This window comes from Eurosta solidaginis, chromosome 2, assembly GCF_040869045.1.
Source record: "Eurosta solidaginis isolate ZX-2024a chromosome 2, ASM4086904v1, whole genome shotgun sequence".
NCBI lineage: Eukaryota > Metazoa > Arthropoda > Insecta > Diptera > Tephritidae > Eurosta > Eurosta solidaginis.
Window position 1 is genome coordinate 2,098,200 of NC_090320.1, and position 24,660 is coordinate 2,122,859.

Below are 24,660 nucleotides of genomic sequence, written 5' to 3' on the forward strand. Positions count from 1 at the left end.
CTGGCCAGAAGTCGCTTAAGGCGCTTACGAGCGGCACCACTTAGCCGATCGCGCTCTACAGTTTGGCCAGGCTGATCGCTTTTCGCCGGAGAGGCAAGAAGCATTTGTTGATCCTCCGGCGAGATTGTATATTGTGATTCTACCGGATTTGCATTCTGCAGAGTCTCCATATCTGCCATCTCCAAGTCATGCAGGGGACTATTCGGCCCCGGCATGTCTGTGGCGACAGCTGTTTCGGCTTGCACCGAAAGGTCACAAACTACCTGGTATATTAGGAGCTGTTCAGCTCCATTTTGATTTATTTGAGTATTATTTTTTTCCACGAGTATGGGGGAAGGTAGGTAAGCTGGGACATAGCCCCCAATATCCCAGCAAGACTATTTATACCCAGACTGAGGAGGTCATTCTTATAAGCCACACTAACATGGTGCCAGTGGGACCAGGTTGAGAGTGCCGAACACTGTCTTTAGTTTCAAACAATAATTAAATATTCAATCGACAGCCGTATACCCCACCTCTCCGCATTTGCCTTGAGTTTTGTGCCTCGTAGCATGGGTCCAAGTTAAGGGTATGGAAACCCCACCTCTCCGTCTTTGCCTTGAGTTTTCTGCCTCGTAGCATGGATCCAGGTTAAGAGTACACAACACTGTCTTTCGTTTCAAATAATAAATAAATCTTCAATCGACAGCCGTATACCCCATCTCTCCGTCTTTGCCTTGAATTTTCTGCCACTTGGCATAGGCAAGTTAAAGAGTTGCTGGGAATTTTGTCCACTTTGAACAGAGCTGTTTTCAGCAATAGTTAAGACTTCAACGAAAAGACGCGTATTCTCGGCGTCAGACTCCTGCCAAAGCCGTGGGGAGACCAGTTTCCGCACCAGCGGGCACTCAGCAGGTGCCTCCGTGTTTGCCGTTGCCATCGCAACTACCTTCGCCACTATAAGGGTGCTTGTCCCCATCAGATCACCAACAGCGTTGGGTCATGAGAGGTTGCCCTCTTGTAGTCCAGGGGAGCCGACCCGTAGTTGCCATCGCAGTCATTCCCCCGGTTAAAATGTTAGTTGCGGACACATTTTCACTTGACTCAGAGTGGACAGATCGCGAAACCCCTGCCACAGCAATGAGAAGACAGGTTGCCGTACCAGCGCTTGATCGGTGCTTGGCATCAGCAGGTGCGGCGATGTTGGCCGTTGTCCTCATGGCTGCAAACATCCAATGGGTATTGTGGACATTTTCTTCATCGATCCGTTTGTGTCTACCGATGGCTTAAGCAGTACTGACAACATGTTTGTCAAGAAGTAATTTCACCATTTCAACTTGCACCGTAAAATGAACCGCTTTAGTTGTAAATAAGCAGTTCAAGAGTTTTCGCTGATTTATTTTTAAAAGCAATGTAAAGTATTGACCGCTACAAACAATTGAAACGATGGAAACTGAAGTCAAGGTATACGCACTTTTTGCATAATTCTTAAGCTCTAAGTAATTCTGTTTTGGTAGAGTAATTTACGATAAACTGGTAACCAAGGGCTTATACCAACAAGCCCAACTCTTCTTTTAAACAATATTTCACTGAGCGAATTTTAGTTTTGTAGTTCGTGGGATTAACAAGTTTAGGAGTTTTATAGGTTATTTTTCGCTTGATCTATTGCGGCTTCTAGTAGCAGTAAAACTATAAAATTGACTTTTCACTCCTAGACCGTTGCTTTTTTGCCATGAGCAGCAGGATCTCTTGGCCAATGATAACATGCCAGAAAAATATCTAATTAATGTCTGCTTCATTTAGTTAAAGCTTAGGTCAATAAGCACAGCTCTCTTCAGGTATAATAATGTAACCAGATATAAGGATACTATATACATATGTGCTGTCTGTTTCAGCTATGGTTATGTATGTATACAATACAATAGATAAAATATCATCCAACCCATAACTAGCTCTTGTATATGTTTCCAACATATCTAGAGCAGTTGCAATTTCCTGCGGTACACCTCGTCTATTACTGTTTCCAGCAATAAATAGATTTAACCAACTTTCCAGTTTAGAATTTACGTCCATTGATGCCTTGGAAATGTTACCATTTACTTCTAAGTATGCCATCCAGACATTCAACAGAAGCTATAGTAAGTGTGGATTTTAGTCGCCTCTTACGACAAGCATGCCTACTGCGGGTATATTCTAACCCCTAGCCCGCAGGGGGATGCTTTTCAACACGCATCGAGTGCAATGTCAATAGTAACGTTCCATTGAGTCATCGGGAGAGATACCAAAAGAAATACTCTAGCATATATGACTGTAGGTGGTACCAAAAACAAAGTGTATGCTGTCAAAAAATTTCCAAAAAAATCCAAATCAGCAGACGCACCCTGTTGATCCGAAACTGATCCAGATAGATATCAGGATCACAGCGTTGTTGTTGCATTTGCATGTTAAATTTCTATCCGTATCTGGATCACGCTTCATTGGAACGCAACTAATATAAATTTAAACTTTTAAATTTAGGCTGTGTAACTCTGCGCGCCGGTGAGTTACTGCGTTGATATGGAGGGTGTCTTTCGCGTTGATACCCTATTTGATAACATCGTGGTGAAATAGCGCCAGCCATAATATACTCATAGTACAAACTGATCAACACTTCAAATCAATGGCGCTAGTTAGGATTTGTAGTAACGGAGCCCGAAATCGTCCACTGTGCGCCGTAGTACACTGGCACGTTTGCTTGACTTAGACGCAAAGATTTTTTGACACACTGAAAAATTTGAATATTTGATTCAAACTGTAAAAGCACATATCAAAAAGTTATCTGAAAATTTCATTAGAGTTTTATTACGTATTGTCACGGATATTAGCATCACTAAGCTATACCATCACTAAGGCGATGCTAAGGCCATGCCAAGCAGTATTTACGTCAATAATCAAATCATGTATACAGATATATAAGGCAGCCGAGAGATGCCACACACAGATGCATTTACTTATACGCCTATGTGCGCGCGAGAGACTGTAAACTACAAACATTCACATCAATAATTCAATCTTTATGTATCTATATAAACGAATAAATAATTGCGTCTACACATATGTACCATGTACGAATACGAGCAGCGGAGAGTCAATGCGCAAACAGATGCATATAGCTGAGAAGCTTGAGAGCTCATGGACAATGCTAGTAGATTCTGGAAAAATGCGAACGAGGAAACCAAAGGGTATAAAAGGCAACAGATGTAGAGGCGCTGGAATTCAGTTTGAGTTGAGCTATCAATCAGTTTGCTTAAGCACGCGATCTGGCGGCCAATAGTAGAGTTTCATTTGAATTATCAATCAGTTTGGTTATTAAGCCAGCGAGTAGCAAAGCATAAGTGTTATTGTGAAGTACTTTAATAAAGGCCATTTTTCCATTGTTCAATATTGGAGTTATTTATTCAACAGTTTAGTGATTCGAACTTAGCAGAGGATTGCAAATAAGAGGATTTGCAAGAAAATTCGTTACAATTGGTGTCAGAAGTGGGATTGTTGAGTAAATTCCAGAGGACAACAAGGACATGGCAAAGTTCAGTGAATTGAAGATCCAGCAACTAAAGAAGGAATTGGAGAGCCGTAGATTGAATACAAGCGGCGTTAAACTTGAACTTCAGGCACGGCTACGAGAGGCAATGGAAGCAGAAGGAATTGATGTGGAAGAGTATGACTTTCATCTTGATGGCGAGGAAATAACAAAAATGGAAGAAACATCGCAGACGGTTACCAGTACAGACTTGAACATGATTTTAGCTGCAATATCTGCTCAAACATCGACAGTGTCATCTCAACTGGCAGAACAGCAAACATATATGGAATCGCAGGAGAACCGTATAACATCCAAGATGGAACAGCAGAAGACATATATGGCATCACAACTAGAATCGCAGGAGAACCGAATAACGTCGAAGATTGAAGCACAAGAAACGCGTATGTCAGAAATGTCGACACAGATTACATCGAAGATGGAAGCACAAGAGGCACGCATATCCGAAATGTCGGCTCAAATTTCAGCACAGATATCATCGCAGATCTCTGCTCAACTGGAAGAGCAAGAAGGACGTATTTCCTCAAAGTTGGAGGCGCAAGATACAAAAATTTTACAGTTTGAAGGAAAAATCGAGGCCGAGGTGGATGTTTTGAGCGGACGTATCGAGCAGTTGCAACTAAATCGCCCAGCAGTTTCAACTAGTAATCCAATAGTAAAAACACCATCCTTTGACGGTTCTGTTCCTTTCCAGGTCTTCAAGCTACAGTTTGAGAAGACCGCAGCAGTGAAAAACTGGAATGCGGAAGATAAAGTTGCTGCACTGTTCGTGGCATTGAAGGGGCCAGCAGCGGAAATCCTACAGACGATTCCCGAAGGAGAGCGGAACAATTATGAAGCATTGATGGCTGCTGTAGAACGACGTTATGGAAGCGAGCATAGAAAACAGATATTCCAAATTGAGTTGCAAAACCGCTACCAAAAAGCGAATGAGACTTTGCAGGAGTTTGCCTCGGATGTTGAAAGGTTGGCTCATCTTGCAAATGCCGACGCACCCGTGGAATGCACCGAAGGAGTAAAAATTCAGAGCTTTATAAATGGCATACGGGAAGTCGAAACGAAGCGAGCCACATACGCAAACCCAAAGCCAACATTTGCAGAGACGGTATCACATGCATTGACTCAGGAAACCGCCTCACTATTGAGTAACCCAGCATACAAAGCTCATCGTGTGGAAGTGGAAAGACCAGATTGGATAGACACAATTTTGGAAGCACTGAAGGGATTACAAAAAAATAATGCCGGAGTTATGAAGTGTTTCAAGTGCGGTAACCAAAGTCACATTGCATGTCATTGCAGAACCGGTTATGGTAGTTCCAACTTTGCTGGTCGTAAACGCAAAGCTGGAGGAGATAAACAAGAGCCAGTCAAATGTAAAAATCGAGGACTTGCCCCAGCTATGGAATGTCGTGTGATACCTATCTCGCAAACTGGAAGGAAATCGAGCAGTCTTACCGTCAAAGGAAATGTGGATGGCAAGGAGCGTGTACTGACTGTAGATACGGGCGCATCTCATTCATTGATCCGATCTGATTTGGTCAACAGGAAAGTAAAGCCATTACCTGGAGCAAGATTGCGTACGATTACTGGCGTGTATAACCAAGTCCAGGGAGAAGTGGTATGTGAGGTCTTAATTGGGGAGGTCATGGTTCTACACAAATTCGTTGTGGCAGAAATCGTTGATGAAGTCATATTGGGAGTGGATTTCCTAGTTGACTATGACATCAGGATCGACATGCAGAAAAGGATTATGCATTATAAGAACCAGGATGTGCCAATTAACTTCAGTTTGGAAAAAGGTTTCAGCAGTAATCGAGTACTGGTGGAGAAAAGTCGACAAAGGCCACGAAAGTCAAAGGTAAAGGAAACGAATGGGCCAAACAAAGCGAAATCAAAAGTACCTGCGAGAAAAACACCGGCATTGACAAACCCTAATGGACGCACTAAAACGACTGCAAGAATTTTGCAGGAAGCATGCAAGGGTGGTTTCAAGCCATCGCGCACTTCTGTTGGGAAACGGCGGAACGATACTGTCAAGCCAATCCGTCAAGCGCAAGCTCTGCGAAGTAGTTCATTGGTCAAACAACAGAGTGCGAGGGAACGACTAAGGATAATGAGTAGTAAGATCAAACGCAGGTACAATGAGAACAATAATTCGGAAGGGTTCTTGGAGGGAGATTTGGTACTGTTAAACAATCCTCACCGGCGGAAAGGTGTTCCAGCCAAATTTCGGTGCATTTGGGAAGGCCCGTACAAGGTTGTGAAGAAGATCAGTAATTCCATCTACCGCATACAAACCATTGGGAAACCACGAAATAGAAAGGTGGTTCATTTGGAGATGCTAGCGGCGTTTAGATCGAGAGATTTGTCTGATCGGGACGATCAGACTTAGGTGGAGGGCAGTGTCACGGATATTAGCATCACTAAGCTATACCATCACTAAGGCGATGCTAAGGCCATGCCAAGCAGTATTTACGTCAATAATCAAATCATGTATACACATATATAAGGCAGCCGAGAGATGTCACACACAGATGCATTTACTTATACGCCTATGTGCGCGCGACAGACTGTAAACTACAAACATTCACATCAATAATTCAATCTTTATGTATCTACATAAACGAATAAATAATTGCGTCTACACATATGTACCATGTACGAATACGAGCAGCGGAGTCAATGCGCAAACACATGCATATAGCTGAGAAGTTTGAGAGCTCATGGACAATGCTAGTAGATTCTGGAAAAATGCGAACGAGGAAACCAAAGGGTATAAAAGGCAACAGATGTAGAGGCGCTGGAATTCAGTTTGAGTTGAGCTATCAATCAGTTTGATTAAGCACGCGATCTGGCGGCCAATAGTAGAGTTTCATTTGAGTTATCAATCAGTTTGGTTATTAAGCCAGCGAGTAGCAAAGCATAAGTGTTATTGTGAAGTACTTTAATAAAGGCCATTTTTCCATTGTTCAATATTGGAGTTATTTATTCAACAGTTTAGTGATTCGAACTTAGCAGAGGATTGCAAATAAGAGGATTTGCAAGAAAATTCGTTACAGTATTATTCGAGTCTTGTGAAAATTCAAAAATCGTTATATGTGACCCAGTCTTTCTAATTTAAAATCATATCGTTGATGCCTTTGCAAAACCATCTTTCGATCAACTTCAAAACCGTCTATCTGACGGCATTTGAAACAACTTATTTTACATTTTTTTCTTTAGGAATTTTTTTCATTATAGATTAAAGTTATCTTTTTTTCTAAATACATATGTTAGAACATTAAGATTATATATACTCAAAATGTTCCTGCCCGGACAGAAGGTGGTCTTTGGCATATTCCATTCGCAAACGGTAAATAATGAGGAACTAATCTCATTTCAGAGGACAAAAACTAGTCAAAATGTCAGTACCTCGTCATGTCTTTTTGGTAGTTTTTCGAGTTTCTGGGGCTATAAAAATCTTATTTTCAAGGTTTTTATTTTTATTTTTTGGTTTAAGTTTTGTAGAAATTCACGCCTTTCTAACATCTGGTTGAAGTAACTCTTTGGGATTTTTTAGAAAGTACCATCCAATAGGTGTTTCATGGAGTACTCAAATGAAGTACTTCGAGATGGAGAAAGTAATCCTGCCCTAGGATTATACACCATACCTGCCGGTATTAAAATTATTTTCACTTACCATAACTGAATCGTGGTATTTGATCACGGATCGAGACCCGCCGAAAATGGCGAAAAAAGTATATCTCTATAATAAACATTAACCCACCCTTCCTACTTTTTTTGTACTATTAAAACTTGACCGACAACTTACTCGCAGAAGGGAAATTCACAAGTAAAAATTGGCAGAGTACAGTGCAGTGCAGAGCAAGTGAAAAATATATATAATCGACTGTCTGTCAAACAAACGACCCACTAAAATTGGTTCTGTATATGAGCACCCAAAATGGACGGCGAACCAACAAAAACAAAATGAAACTGGAAACAGAACAGAAGCAACGAAAGTAGAAAGCCGGTCAAATGAAGCGATAAGCAAAAGCAATTTAGCAACAATAACAAACAACAACAAGACAACAGTGCTAGATGAGAACTCGTATCTAATTGTAAAATTTGAGGAAAACAAATGTGTATGAGAATGAGTATAAAAAGAATGAGCAAAATTTTATCAATGGGCCAATGAGTACGCTTTCGGTTTGTTCTTCATTGTTTATTTTTGTATTTCCAGTGTTGCTCCAACGAATTTAATTTTTGAATTATCTACTAAGCAATGTCGAACAATGATGATGCAGATAATATTTCCAACTTTAATTTCCTATAGGGCCAATATGACAAATTATTTTAGTATGCTTACACTCAGAGCAAGATCTACACGCTAGAAGGGCTTAAAGTGACAAAATATCAGATTTTTGATATTTTATATAATTAGAGGTCAGTTTCGTATGCTAATGCATATTTTTGTTTGAGGTCGTAGAGATCCCAGAAGGATTAAAATATCACTGATGTGTTTTGCATATTTGGCATATTTTTGCGTATTATGAATATTTTTTGCATTATTACATTAAGTATAGTTACACCGATTTCACTAAGAACCATTTTTGCGTCGTGCACCGCCATTGGACTTTATAAACTACATGTTTAACGTTACTACTGTTAAGTTTTTTTTTTGTTTAAATTCAAAAGTTTTAAACAACTTTTAGTTGTAAGTAATTAAGTATGATACGAGTGGTGTTGCGTTAATGACATTTGTTATTGTCGAGTTATTGAAATTGTTTTGGTTTTTTATATATGTATATAGCAACGTTATCAACGACGACTCATATTTTGTTATTAAACAGATGCAAAAACAGTTTATCAAGTCAATAATACATCGATAACACCTCGATAACAACCCGATGACTCGACAAGAATAATCCAATTACAAACGGATAACTAGATGTTCCGCTTTCGATAACAAACGGATAACTCGTCGATAGCTGATGAAGCTCCAAAATGATCCTAAACTATTGCCGATATGGTTCCGAAAAAAGTCCCAAAGCATTTAATAAATCCGAAATAATACCGAGGTAGATGCGAAATGACCCCGCAGATATCTGAACTATCTCCTACATCATGACGAAAACGCTTCGAATTTGATACAGAATGATACCAAAGTCATTCCGCAAAAATTACAAATGATTACGAAATTATTCCGAATAGATTCCTAACTGACCCCCAAAGGTAGACAACACTCTGAAAAGACCCTATACGAGTCCCGAAGACAATCTAAAAATAGTGCTGAAACTGTTTTGAAAATGTCCACAAACTCTTGAAGTAACAGTTTCTTTATTTTCCAGAAAAAGTGAGCTGAAATTAAATACATTTTAACATAACTGGGGCATTTACAAAAAATTCGCGATAGGGCGGTCTTCAACCGAATTCTGAGAAAGGGCGTTTTTGAATCAAATTCTGAAATAGGTCGTTGACGTTACTCAAACGTTTTCCGAGATGTGGTGTTTTCGAAAAGGCAGCCGATATAGGGTGATATTCCACTCAGCAGTCGGAAATTATACTGATATGAGAAGAGATCGAAATGTTATAATATCAGTAAGTTTAATTCTTTTCAGTTTTTCCATCATAATAGAATACAATAATTCAATAAAAGAAATTTAAAATTAAATTTTACGAATCTAATAGATAAACATAAGGAAACACTCAAAAATATGAAAAGGATACAATATGTAAAATTTCCATGCACTGGTATTAAGCCAGAAAAAGATATAGAAAATGAATTGAATAATCCATCTTATTTTATATTAAGACATTGCGTAATATAAAGTTCAAAACCATAACTGGATGATTTCCACGTCATTTAGGGTGTTGACAAAAATCAAAAACATGGCAAGGACATTGGTCAGTATCGATTATTACTTATATACATACATACGCGTACATATACAGTGACGTACAGAAGTCTACATACAACCCCTACTTTCGTTGTTTAGAAAAGACAAAAACATTGCGGAAATATGTGTACATGCAATTTTGTTTAAACCCTTTTTTATAATTGTTTTACCTAAAACGAATCCGTCCTTGAACACAAAACAACTAAATTATGGCGAAAAACCGCACATTAGCGTTGATAAAAGTGTATACATACAGCACCAGTTACTTAATATAATGTGTTGTACAACAAACCCTAAAGTACTGTTTACATACTTTAATCTTTTTTATATTTGCTGCTTTGCTAATATTGTATTTAGTTGCGGTTGGATCGCTTGAGCATCGACAATGCCTCCTAGAAGAGAAATATCGGAAAAATTTGGTTGTACAGCGCAAGAAAAAATAGTAATTATATGATGGAATTGCAAAAATTGTAAACTTGAGTTGACCATTGTAAAAAATAGTGGGCCTACGGAAAATAAGAAGCGCAGTGGCCATCCGAGCAAACTATCTCTCCGAAATATCGGCTTAAGTTTGAAAGAAGAAGAAAAATTTTAAAAGTTTCTGTTCCTAAATTAGCCGAAGATATAGCAAACTCATTAGGCAATTGTATCCATCCAAGAAAAGCCTTTTATTTCTGAAAAAACGTAAACATCGATTGGAATTCGCGATAGCATCCAAGGAAAAGTTTTGTTTACCGAGGAGTCAAAGTTCAATAGTTTCGGTAGCGATGGCGGAACAAAAGTATGGAAGAAGAAAAATACTGCACTCGAGCCGCAGAATTTGGCATCAACTGTAAAGCACCGTGACGGCAGTGCTATAGTTTGGGGAGCTGTTGCGGCATCTGGAACTGGTAGAGTTACATTTGTTGAGGGTAATATGGATCGTTTTAGATACAAGTCTTTATTGGAAGATAATTTGAAATCATCGGTGGAAAATTGGAGCTCATTGCAGATTGGACCTTTCAGAAGGTTAACGATCCACATTGTTATGGAGTGGCTGCTTTACTATGCTCCCCAATACAAGTAAATACACCACCTCAAAATCAAGATTTAAATATATTTGAGCATGTCTGGCAAATTTTAGAACAAAAAATAAGAAAACAAGAGGTTTTTAGTGCTGCTGTCCTCAAAGAACGTATTATAGAAGCATGGAACAGTATGACATCTGCAGAGTTTACAAATTTAGTAGCCTCAGTGCCTCGACGGCTTGAATGTACTTAAAAACGATATTATTTTTGCTACGTAAGTTGTTCATACTCAAGCAGGTTATTTGTGTACTCTATGTAGGCTTTTGTCAACGCTGTTTCAACGTTTATTTCCCATAACTTTGCTATTTTATATTAATGTAAGGATTTTTTGTTATTTAGAAAAAGGGTTAGAAATAAAACTGTTTCAATCCAGCGGAAATATGTAGACTTTTGTTCGGCACTGTACATATAATATACAAACTCATTTCCGGGCGTAAGGTACATGGTTACGTTACAGAGTGTAACAACAAAAACTTTTTTCTCAACTTTTTTTCATCCAACTTCAAAAACCATTGAGCCATGGATACACTGCGTCGCCCACCCAGCAAGGTATGGCTTTATTTCATCAATTTTCAAATGGCATACACTTTTAGTTTATTTACTATTTACTTGGTGCTGTGTAGGCATTGATGTAAAATGTGAACGAATAAAGTTTTTTTTATTTAATTTTCTTAGTTATAGGTATAGTTGTTGTGCAGAGATATTTGAAGCTGTAGAGAATCTCCAACGACGAAAAGCAATGGAAGATGTGAAACTGACGATAAGTAATTCACCTCATTGCCTGTCTGAAGGTTTTCGATAAAAACTACGATTTGGTTATACCTTTACAAAAAAGTTAATGTAAGTTATTTCTAGCATTAAATTTAGCGAATATCAAGTTAAATTTCCCCAGTGGTGAATTATCTAATAAATTATTGGTCTAATGGTATTCGTAGCCATTTTTTACATATTTTACCGTTTCATTGCATATTTCGATAGAAAAATTATTTTTAAGTAAAAAATACCAGCCTTTTTGTTTGTAAGAATTCGTGTGCTTATCACGGATGGGGCATGTTCGAACTAAAAGCATTCAATGGACTAATCGTTTAAACGGTTTAGGATTATGAGACTTAGGATTATGAGACGAATTAGCAATCCCTAGTCATTTGTAACAATTGTTTCTGCGTACTTGTGACGGTGGATAATAAATTCTTAACAACTTCGAATAATTCAAAACTGAATTGGTGGATATAAGAGCTTGTAGAATCAAGTACAATTACCATTACAGATACTCGGTAATTGAAAACACCAAATACCAAGTATAAGTACATTTTATTTAGTACATGATATTCAATACACGCATTTTCAATTGTTTGAAAATTTTAATTTTTTTTAAGTATCTTTTCTTTTTCATCGTTAAATAGCAAGAACATTACTTCATATAACAAACTTTGGTCTTTTTTGTTAAATAGTAGTAATATTATTATTTTTCAGAATCAATAAATATTTGGCGCAATATACCTCCGAGGAGATTTGCGCCGAGCCTTCTTCTTTCTACAATATTGCGTAGCAGGACCTAATGTTTTATGCCGACTACGAGCGTCATCTGCTGACAGCGTGAAAGTGGCTTTATAGTCTAAGAGAGAAAAAAAATTCTAAGGTCTTTTATCCGCTTGAAATTGGATTTCCGTAAAAGAAGGTACTGCGGCAGTTTAAGGCGAGCTTTTATAAAATTTGTATGGGGACTTTTGTATTAAAAAGAATAATTTCTGAGTTTCCATGGTGTTCAATTCTGAATAGTTAATTAATGTTCATTTATAAAGCGCAAAGATACTGTTTACAATTCAATAAAAAAAATTTATTTTTAAACTAAGGAAATAAAGCGAAATATCAAACTTTGAAAATCATTTAAGAGGCAAGGTAATTATTGTATTAACGAAAATATAATTTTCTGGGGCCGAATCGTAACATACGATCCGCTATCGAATGCCATTTTTTAAATCACAACAGCTCCGAAATGGTGCATCGGATTAATGAAATAACGCGTACCTAGTGAGTATATACTATTATTTTTTTAAATAGTTCGATAGCCAAATTTTTTTCACTTGAGTGAAAATAGTTTTTGATCCGTGATCGCATGTTACGATTCCATAGCTGTTCTCAAAACGGAATTCCGTTAACTTAATTTCTTTGTCTCTTTCAGTTTACCAGATATTAGCATATACAGCGCACGCTCGATAAGGTGAACTAATTCAAACCAAGGCAGTTCACGTTAACAAAAGTGGTCACGTTTTGGAATGCCCAAAAAGACTAAGTAAATAAATATTTTTCACATTTAAATTCACATTTTATTCTTGTTTTCGTTACATATTAATTGAAAATTAAGTCATACTATGGTTTTATTTAAAAAAACCAGTCATCTTTTTTTGTATCTTCTGTTTTTCCAGGTCCACAATTCGTGTTGTTTACGCATTTTAAAATCACTTGCCTTTTCGCTTTAATGTTACAAATTGTTGATTTAGCAACAGTATATTTCTTTGCTAAAATCGTCACAGATGAGCCTTTATTTAAAAAGCCGAGAATTTCAGCCTTTTGTTTTAATGTCAAGCACACGGGTTTTTTAGAACTCATTTTCTCCAGAAAACATAAGACGAAATACTCTTTGCAAAACCAAAACCGCGACTGAAATATTTTACTCCTTACATGCAATTACGAATAAAATGCCTGTTTTATAATTAGGGGATTCCCCAATTTCAGAATTACTTGAGATCAATGTAAAACACATTCAAATAATTGTAACGTTTATTGTTCATGTTATAGAGCTTTTTGGGTTTGTTCTCGTTTTAGAGTAGTCAATGCACAAAAATGCATGTTCACGTTTTGTGGTGTTCACGCTTTAGAGCGTTCACGTTATCGAGCGTGCGCTGTAATTGAAAGTGTTTGAAATAATTGTTCAGAAATTAAAAAAGATGTTTTCATTGCCAAGTATCAGTAAAAAGCAATTGTACTTGATAATTGAATTTTTTAATTGTAAAATATTTGTCCTTAACAATTACTATAACAAAGTTTATTCATTACTGCTTTAATGGATATATTTAAAAAGGGTTTATAACATCGCATAACAGATATGAAATAAAAGAACGATTAATAAATTTTGAATAATAGCTTTACATTTTTCTTTGCACTGGTGGGACAGAGCTAATACTCTTCGATACATCTAGTATTAAAAATACTATGGGCTCATATAATTTGGTATTTAAATCAGTTCCATTCAATAAAGATAAGTTACGGTAGTTATTTTTCTTATTAATCACTCGAGCGATATACCATGATTGAAGGTTTTTTACAACATTAGTATCCACACTGCCTTCAGTTTTATAAGAAAAATTATCTTCGCACCAAGATTCACTTTCTCGTGGAACCTCCCTACAAATAATTGTTAATAATAATTTTTTTGTTTATTAAATAAAAACTGAAACTATTGTGATGGTACTATTTCGGAAACCGGCACGTCATCTTCAAGCAATTTCGTAATGTATGCTACATTTCAGAGGGGTTACACCCGTCAATCGAACCCAGAATAGTCTGATTAAAAAATGCAATGTCTACCATAAGGGCCAAGCTGTTTGTTTAGGCCACCAGCCTAACCAGGCATTTGTTTGTTCGGCTGTTCCCGTTTTAACCATTGTCAGCAGTTCGGCGCATGGTAGGTAATACAATTTTTAATAAGAGTTTTTTATTCCCTTCCCTCAGGCATTATTATAGAGGTACCTACGTTATTTGTTCTATAGCGGTATTGATGTATTTAGCCGGTATAACCCATATTCTTACCTGAAAAGAAAAAAAAGAAACGTTGTTTTATTTAAGGTAAAATAAATACTAAAGTTTTAACAGAAAATTTGTTAAGGGTTACTGTATATGCACAAAATTGATACCAAATAGGACTATTATTTTAAAAATTTACTTCATTATCACCCTTCGATATATGTTCTACTATTAAATTTGTAACTCGGTAAGATTTCGTTAATTCTACCGAAAAGAGAAAGAATTGTTAGATTATTAATGCAAAGAACAGCAAAAAAAATCGAGATGCTCTTTAGTCGCCATTTCATTGCTTTTTCTTAATAAAAATAAATAAATGCAAGGCGCGATAACCTTTGAAGAGATTTTGGGCCGAGCTTCTCTTCCAATTTGCGTCATGCTCCTTTTAATATTTCCTACAAATTGGTGGGACGGGAACTATGACGGGATGGTCAGATGAGTTTTCACTGAGAAGCTTTACATGGCAGAAATACACTCGGAGTGCTTGTCAAATCACTGATGAGGAGGGGCGATCCCACTTAGAAAAACTTTCTTCTAATTTAAAAAACTTGCTTCTAAAGTTTTTTGTTGCTTTGCCCGGGGCGTAAAACCAGGATCAACCGTGTGGTAGGCGGAGCACGCTACCTCCAGACCACGACTGCCACCGTATAATAAAGTAAAAAAAAAAACTTTTTTTTGCATCTACAACGTATGGATTGTAGATATGTAAATATCGAGCCATAACCGCACCAAGGGTTTAACCGACATTATTTTTGATTTTTTGTTTTTGATGGAAACCGAAAGGCCATTACCATATGCACCAGCTCCAAAAAAATTAAAGTCCTACGAAATACCGATACGAAGTTATAGATAAGCCTATTTTGGCTCAAGTGCACAAAACACTTTGTTTATACTTTTTTGTGCTCGCAATGTGTAGGTTAAGCCTTTTTTCCGAGAAAATTTTGCCATTTTAATACAAAGTTTTTACATTTTGGTATGCATGTTTCGTAATTTTCGTGCTTTTAATTTAAATATGGACTTCTTGCAAACACAGATGATTATTTTTTAGATTAAGATTTTTTTAATAAGGATTATAATGAATATAGCCAGATGATTGTTGCAGATTTCAAATAAAGTTGCATTAGTTCCATACAGCGACACCGATTCTTCAGAGGAAATAGTTGAAGAAGATACTTGTGTTGGGAAACGAGGTAGGAGGATCCCGAAACCACTACCCAAAAGACTTCTACGAAAGTAGGGACCTTCTACTTCAGTTTATACAGGAGCTTACAGAGAATTTCATCGTTAAATTATTAAGATTTGAAATCACTTTGTGATAAAAATATAATTCCGGAAATTTTCCACAGAAAGTACCTCAACTTAAAACACAACTCTTCTATCACAGATACATTACCAGTTACTGATGCATAAGACGGAAATGTGAAATGAATAGATTGTACCTTAGTTATATCGTTTTTATTTAGAAAAACTTAGTTCAGTTGTAAATTTAAAATATTTGTTAATCAGTCTGCATCTTTAAATATGAATTCCGTCTTGAAATCTGAATAAAAACATTGATCTGCATCACCAACCACTGTTTTTATTGCTTTCAAATGTGTATTTTTTATTAGTTTAGTTTAGGCTTAACCGACACTTTCAAGTAATGAAGTCTTTTTTTTTGGAAAGCAAAATGGGCGTAAGCGACAAATGCGCCATTATTATTAAAGAAATTCAAAAAAATCCCACATTAGTATACGTCAATTATATAGTCTTATATACACACCAACTTTCACGTTACTATCTAAAGTAATCGCAATATTAATACAAAAATAGCGTCTACTGAACGATTTTGTTTATGTCGGTTAAGCCCTTTCTGCGGATATGGCTCGATATGTATGAGTGTAAACACAAAAATTAAGAATTTAGGCCGGTCTGTCACCTCTCATTGCGCATTTTCGTTAGAAAAATGTGTAAGGCAAAATGAGCAACGTTGACGGAAGTAAAGTTGCATTGACTTGATTTAAGTTTTCGGACTTGATCACAGGCTAACCTAATATAAACGCACGCAAGTCATTTTCTGTCAAAAATGTCTCATGCACATACAACTTGTATGAGAGCAACCCAAATTGAATTTTCTGCGTGAAAACCTAACTCGATTTCCAATTTTTGTTTTGCGTGACATTTAGATTTGACGTTTACTGCCAGCTGACGTTTAGTTTTTATTTACAAATTGTAATTTTGTTTCGTGCTAAAATGGAGGTAAGAATTCATTTTCGGAAAAAATTATATATTTTTATTAAATTATAACCTTTTTGGATTTATTTCAGATTTGTAATGAGCAGCTTATTACTGCCGTGCAAGCGCACGTTTGTTTGTACAACAAATCCTCGGCGCTTTATAAAAATAAAGCTGCAAAGGATGCAGCATGGGAAGCAGTTGCAGAAGCAATCAACAGCAATGGTAAGTAAATGTTGGCGGTGGTTTATTTTTGTATTTTAATAATTATTTTATTGTTTTTCAGCCTATAACTGCAAAACATGCTGGCGTTCTTTGTGCGATCGATGTAGGAAGGAGAAATCCGAGGATGCAGGGCGGTCGGGTGCTGGCACCAGCTTTAGAAAGCAGTGGAAGCTGTTCAGCACGATGCAGTTTATTGAAGAATCTGCAGAGGAGGGAAGGTAAGGAAATTTTGGTAATTCTTTACGACAGCATGACACTGTTAATACGCGTCCAAAAATATCGAAAGATGTGTCAAAAGGCGCGTATTGACCTCGACAACAATAATCCGAATGCGGAAAATAAAAATTGTATCTGTGTCCGGAGATATTTGCAGTTGAAGTTAGAGATTTTCATGTGATTGTTGTAATTTCGTACCCACAAAAAAAATTGTTTTGCGCGGTTATAGTTTTGGTATCCAAACCGGTGTTGGACCCATCCAGGGTAATTTTTTATAAGCGCGGCCGAAGGCCGCCAATGCAGAAAGGTGTTCTGCGCAAAAATACTATGGATGCCACCCCCGTTTTCGGAGGTACACACAGGTATTTTTTCGGTTTTTCGTTAATATCTTTTGAACGAGTTAAAATTTTTATTTCCGCCTTCGGATTATTAATACTGATGTCAAGACGCGTCGTTTGACATCACTATTTTTGGACGCGTATTAGCAGTGTCATGCTTTTGTAAGCAATTACCAAAATGTTTTATATTAAAGTAAATATTTGTACCTGAGTGTCGCTAATGTTTCCACTAGTATATCGACTGCTAAAACACCTTCAAAAATGTCGGTAGCGTAAAATCAAAAGGAATAATTGTGCCTATGAAATGTTTACTACCGTTTTTGAATTGTTGATACCGAGATTTATGGATGTATTTTAGCTGTCTATCGCAGACGTAAAGTACTCTAGCATTTAAGTGAAAGTTTCGATGTCCAGACGTTTGTCTTTGTGATTCAATGAAATATTTCATAACGAAACCCAGGGCAGTTTTAAATATCATTGAGTTTTTGTTTTGTCGCGGATCGATCCGCAATCCCTCCGCAAAGCATCCGTCGGATATCGTAACAATCACGAAAATCTTTCATTCAAAAAAAAATTTCCAATTTTGAGGCTTATTTGGGATCATTTACAAAAATTTAAATTATAAATATACTTTGAACGCCTATAATAAACTTTTATTAAATCTTTTTTTCTACTTCCAGTCCAGTTACCAATGTAGATTCTCCTAAGCCACCAGACAAACGCCCTTCACCTCGTGAGCCGCCGAAGAAGAAAAAGGTGGATGACCTTTTTGAAGACGTTTTGATAAAGATGCGAGAAAGGTACTCTGCGGCTAATACGCAAGAAGACGAAATATTTTTCTCCTTGCTTAAATCTAAACTTGCAAGGCTGTCTCAATCGCAAAAGGACGAGTTGCAAGCAGACATCTTAGCACTTGTTTCAAACAAATTGAAACATTATAATTTATAAATTAATATAAAAGTTATCATTCTCGACTGATTCATACACCTGAGAAAAGAAAAATAGCAGTGGCAATTTTTATCACTGAATTGATTTGAGTATGTGGTTTTGTAGCCCAATAAATTTTAGTACAACAAAGTACAAATTATAGATCTCTCATAATTCGCCTTGATTTTTGACAGTTTTTTCGAGGGTATTTCAGATTTTCGCCCATAAAATATGAACAATTTTTTGTTGGTTGCTTAAAATTTATTGGGCTACAAAACCACATACTCAAAACAATTCAGTGATAAAAATTTCGACTGATATTCTATTTTCTGTTCGCCGGTAAAATAATAGCAGTGGTACTTTTTATCATATTTCGTCAATTTATTTCTCTTTTTTATTTTTGATAATTTATGAAAAAACTTTTGTAAATTTTGTCGCAGAAACTATGCAAACCAATCTCAAAAACAGTTCCAAAAAAATTCTAAAGCTCGAAAAAATTCTACGAATATTTCGAAGTTTTCGATTTAGAGCTTTCAGATGTTTGTTGAGTATGCAGCTTTGTAGCCAATTCAATTTTACTTTAAAGAAGTGCAAGTTTCAAAACGATATTGGCCAACGTTTAGTTTTGAAAATTTTGTTGTCGATGGTGTTGCTCATTTTCTTCTATATCATCATTCATTATATGAAAGAAAACGATCGTCTTAAAACCTAATTTTCATTAAAATAAAATTGAATTGGCTAAAGAGCTGCATACTCAACAAACATCTGAAAGCTCTAAATCGAAAACTTCGAAATATTCGTAGAATTTTCTCGAGCTTTAGAAGAATTTTTGGAACTGTTTTTGAGATTGGTTTGCATAGTTTCTGCGACAAAATTTACAAAAGTTTTTTCATAAATTATCAAAAATAAAAAAGAGAAATAAATTGACGAAATATGATAAAAAGTACCACTGCTATTATTTTACCGGGTCTGTATATCCGTAAAGTACAAAATACATAACAAAGATGTGCCATTTGTTTGTAAAACCTTAAAAAATATAAACATAAATACAATAAGTACAAATTTTGAATTTTAGTAAATAAAAATATTATTTATTTATTCTCAAATTTTTATTTCATTAGTATTTAAAATAACGGTTGTTAGTTACTAAAGGTGGTATCAAAAGACACGTCTCGACTCGAAGAATCCGAAAACGGAAATCTTTCTGTCGAAAGTTATTCACAAAAAACCGTAAAATTACCCAGAGCGGGTCCGAAATATGGGACCTGATCCATAGTTTTTTTTTGCATAGAACACCTTTCTGCGTTGGCGGCCTTCGGCCGGGCTTATAAAAATTACCCTGGGTGGGTCCGACACCCTTTTGGGGATCAAAACTAAATGCACGCAGAACACCTTTCTGCATTAGTGTGTAAGTGTGTACAACAAATCTGACGAAAAAACAACAACCACATGAAAATTAGAACCGATTTTTTGCTTATATCTTTTGACAGAAATAAAAATTTTAATTTCCGCTTCCGGATTCTGAAAACGGAGGTCGAGACGCACCTTTTGATACCACCTTTGATAATTTTCGATAAAAATTAGGTGGTGCACCGTCTTGTAAAACTATACCGAATTCGCAAATATATTTTTGTATATGCTTACAAAAGCGTAGCAAAAAGACGCTGCTCTGGATCTATTGCAGGCCTACGAGATTCCTTTAGTAAATATGGTTCCAACAGTCTTAAAAATGTTTCGAATAGGTCGCAAGACATCCTCACGGACTTATAAAAGAGGTCTGGATCTTTGCGCTTCAGAATATCATAGCCAGTCGCTTGGAATCCAAATTCATCCCGAGTTTTAAATAATTGGCGTCTACATCTGCGTCCATGCTGCCTTTGATACATTTCCCGTAATAAAATAAGGTCTTCCGTGTCACTTAAAATTTCCATTATCTCCTTTTATTTTCTTTGTTAAATTGTTAATCAAACGTATTAAATTTGAACTTGTCAATATTTTTACAAACAAATTTGACAGATATGACAGCTCAGTTACGCACGCACGCATGCTTATTTGGGTTAAGGCAAAAAACGCCGGTTGTTTGCGTGCGCTAAAAAGACGCAGTGCGGTTTTATTAGGTTGGCCTGTCACTGCACAACACAAACAAGAAAACAAAAAATAAGCAAAAGCCATTTGAAAAGGCTAGAGTAAAGTTTGGGTAGCAAGAATATTAAATTGTATAAGAATTGTAGTTTTGACTCAATTAAAAAAAAATTATGTATTTTGTCTTTGGAAAATAATGGAAATAACCGTTTTTTTTATAAATAACCTGGCGGCGCCAAAAGAAGAATGAAAAAACAGACTTCAACAAATTGGGAAGACAAAAAGTACGCACCTTAAAACAACTCTTGCTTGTCCACAATCAACCCCGACTACGTAATGCATGTCCTGCATGCGATTTGTCCCCACATGAAAATTACCATCTTTTCAATTGTAATATGGAACCTACGCCTCTGCCTATGGTCCCACCCTGTTAAAATAATGCGGAGCACTGTGAACACAACAACAATAACATCCCTGAAAAACCGCGTCCATTCGAACTGTATTACTTTGCATTTACTCTACAGTGTATATATACATATATACCAACAAGTTATGTAAATCATAGTTTACAGTTTCGAAAAACTAAATCAAATTAATTACAAATTTTGTTAGATAAAAATATGTTCTAGTGGCATTACTGAAACCAACACGAACTCTACCGGTAATATAGCAAACGAAACAAGTAAGGACGGGACTGTCTTCGGCTGTGCCGAAGACTTCATACCTTTCATGAATGGGGCTGAACAATAATCTTATGCCGTTCGTAATCTCCGAATAATCGGATGTATAAGATAAGAAATATATAATGAACAGATCTACATACCTAAACGATTTTTAAGATAAATATAAAATAAACAAGTAAGGAAGGCTAAGTTCGGGTGTAACCGAACATTACATACTCAGTTGAGAGCTATGGACACAAAATAAGAAAAATCACCATGTAGGAAAATGAACCTAGGGTAACCCTGTAATGTGGTTGTATGACATGTGTATCAAATGGAAGGTGTTACTGAGCATTTTAAGAGGGAGTGGGCATTAGGTCTATAGGTGGACGCCTTTTCGAGATATCGCCATTAGGGTGGGCCAGGGGTGACTCTAGAATGTGTTGTACGATATGGGAATCAAATAAAATGTGTTACTGAGCATTTGAAGAGGGAGTGGGGTCTATAGGTGGACGCCTTTTCGAGATATCGCCATTAGGGTGGGCCAGGGGTGACTCTAGAATGTGTTGTACGATATGGGAATCAAATAAAATGTGTTACTGAGCATTTGAAGAGGGAGTGGGGTCTATAGGTGGACGCCTTTTCGAGATATCGCCATTAGGGTGGGCCAGGGGTGACTCTAGAATGTGTTGTACGATATGGGAATCAAATGAAAGGTGTTACTGAGCATTTTAAGAGGGAGTGGGCATTAGGTCTATCGGTGGACGCCTTTTCGAGATATCGCCATTAAGGTGGGCCAGGGGTGACTCTAGAATGTGTTTGTACGATATGGGTATCAAATGAAAGGTGGTAATGAGTATTTTAAAAGGGAGTGATCCTTAGTTCTATAGGTGGACGCCGTTTCGAGATATCGCCACAAAGGTGGACCAGGGGTGACTCTAGAATGTGTTGTACGATATGGGAATCAAATGAAAGGTGTTACTGAGCATTTTAAGAGGGAGTGGGCATTAGGTCTATAGGTGGACGCCTTTTCGAGATATCGCCATAAGGGTGGGCCAGGGGTGACTCTAGAATGTGTTTTACGATATGGGAATCAAATGAAAGGTGTTACTGAGCATTTCAAAAGGGAATGGGCCTTAGTTCTATAGGTGAACGCCTTTTCGAGATATCGCCATAAAGGTGGAACAGGGGTGACTCTAGAATATATTTGTACGATATGGGTATCAAATGAAAGGTGTTAATGAGTATTTTAAAAGGGAGTGATCCTTAGTTCCATAGGTGGACGCCGTTTCGAGATATCGCCATAAAGGTGGACCAGGGGTGAATCTAGAATGTGTTGTACGATATGGGAATCAAATGAAAGGTGTTACTGAGCATTTTAAGAGGGAGTGGGCATTAGGTCTATAGGTGGACGCCTTTTCGAGATACCGCCATTAGGGTGGGCCAGGGGTGACTCTAGAATGTGTTTGTACGAAATGGGTATCAAATTAAATGTATTAATGAGGGTTTTAAAAGCGAGTGGCCCTTAGATGTACATATATGTGAAGGCGTTTTCGCGATATCGACCAAAATGTGGACCAGGGTGATCCAGAAAATCATCTGTCGGGTACTGCTAATTTATTTATATATGCAATGCCACGAACAGTATTCCTGCCAAGATTCCAAGGGCTGTTGATTTCGCCCTGTAGACGTTTTTCATTTTCTTCTACTTAATATGGTAGGTGTCACACCCATTTTACAAAGTTTTTTCTAAAGTTATATTTTGCGTCAATAAACCAATCAAATTACCATGGTTCATCCCTTTTTTCGTATTTGGTATGGAATTATGGCATTTTTTCCATTTTTCGTAATTATCGATATCGAAAAAGTGGGCGTGGTTATAGTCGGATTTCGGCCATTTTTTATACCAAGATAAAGTGAGTTCAGATAAGTACGTGGACTAAGTTTAGTAAAGATATATCGGTTTTTGCTCAAGTTATCGTGTTAACGTCCGAGCGGAAGGACAGACGGTGGATTGTGTATAAAAACTGGGCGTGGATTCAACCGATTTCGCCCATTTTCACAGAAAACAGTTACCGTCATCGAATCTATGCCCCTTTTTGTTTGACTTATGGCATTAAAAGTATTCTAGACAAACTAAATGAAAATGGGCGGAGCCAAGCCTATTTTGAAATTTTCTGTTATTTTTGTATTTTATTGCATCATATCATTACTGGAGTTGAACGCTGACTTAATTTACTTATATACAGTAAAGATATTAAATTTTTTGTTAAAATTTGACTTTTAAAAATTTTTTTTTAAAAAGTGGGCGTGTTCTTCATCCGATTTTGCTAATTTTTATTTAGCACATATATAGTAATAGTAGTATCGTTCCTGCCAAATTTCATCATGATATCTTCAACGACTGCCAAATTACAGCTTGCAAAACTTTTAAATTACCTTCTTTTAAAAGTGGGCGGTGCCACGCCCATTGTCCAAAATCTTACTAATTTTTTATTCTGCGTCATAAGGTCAACCCATCTACCAAGTTTCATCGCTTTATCCGTCTTTGGCAATGAATTATCGCATTTTTTCGGTTTTTCGAAATTTTCGATATCGAAAAAGTGGGCGTGGTTATAGTCCGATATCGTTCATTTTAAATAGCGATCTGAGATGAGTGCCCTGGAATCTATATACCAAATTTCATCAAGATACCTTAAAATTTACTCAAGTTATCGTGTTAACGGACAGACGGACGGACGGATATGGCTCAATCAAATGTTTTTTCGATACTGATGATTTTGATATATGGAAGTCTATATCTATCTCGATTCCTTTATACCTGTACAACCAACCGTTGTCCAATCAAAGTTAATATACTCTGTGAGCTCTGCTCAACTGAGTATAAAAATAGGTAGGTACTTTGTGTGAGGATGCAAAGTTTCAGGTTTTTGTGGTCTGCGTGTAAAAACTATGACTAATAATCACGTATTTCAACAATATATGACGTAAACGTAACTATTTGATGAAATTTGATGAATTTTGAAGCTTCTAGCTGTAAAAAAGGGGCAAAAAAATACAGTTTATATGGGGTATATAATATATATACCACCGATCTCTATGATTTTTTCAGACAACAATATATGCTATATACGTAAGCATTTGGTGAAATTTGAAGCTTCTAGCTGTTAAAATGGGGCAGAAATTGCGCAAAGTGTCTTATCTGAACAATGGGTTGTATGAGATATATGTATAATATATATACCACCGATCTCAATGATTTTTTCAGACAACAATATATGCTATATACGTAAGCATTCGTTGAAATTTGAAGCCTCTAGCTCTTAAAATAGGGCAGTAATTACGAAAAGTTTCTTATCTGAACAATCGGTTGTGGGGGATATATACTATATATACGACCGATCTCATCAATTTTTTCAGGCAACAATATGTGCAATATACGAAAGTATATGGTGATGTTTGAAGCTTCAATCTGTTAAATTGAGTAAGATATTACAAAAATCCTCTTTTTCTGAAAAATCGGTTGTATGGAGGATATATGCTATAGGGGTCCGATCTGGCCGGTTCCGACAAATGTCTAATCGGACACCCAAATACACCCCTCACAAAATTTTATCAAGATATCTCAAAAATTGAGGGACTAGTTTGCATACAAACAGACAGACGGACAGACGGACATGGCTAAATCAA

General features: G+C 36.7%; 2 protein-coding genes across 11 annotated transcripts in view; one reads left to right on the forward strand and one right to left on the reverse strand.

The window, feature by feature from the left end:
• lilli (lilliputian) overlaps positions 1-24,660 on the reverse strand; it is a 166,553-nt gene that overhangs the window by 30,140 nt on the left and 111,753 nt on the right. The gene's annotated exons all lie outside the window — the stretch shown is intronic.
• Positions 16,857-18,441, forward strand: LOC137241914 (uncharacterized). The gene is made up of 2 exons (XM_067769265.1): positions 16,857-16,963; positions 17,980-18,441. Exons 1-2 carry the CDS (start codon positions 16,929-16,931, stop codon positions 18,245-18,247), a joined length of 303 nt encoding a protein of 100 aa, XP_067625366.1. The 5' UTR covers positions 16,857-16,928; the 3' UTR covers positions 18,248-18,441.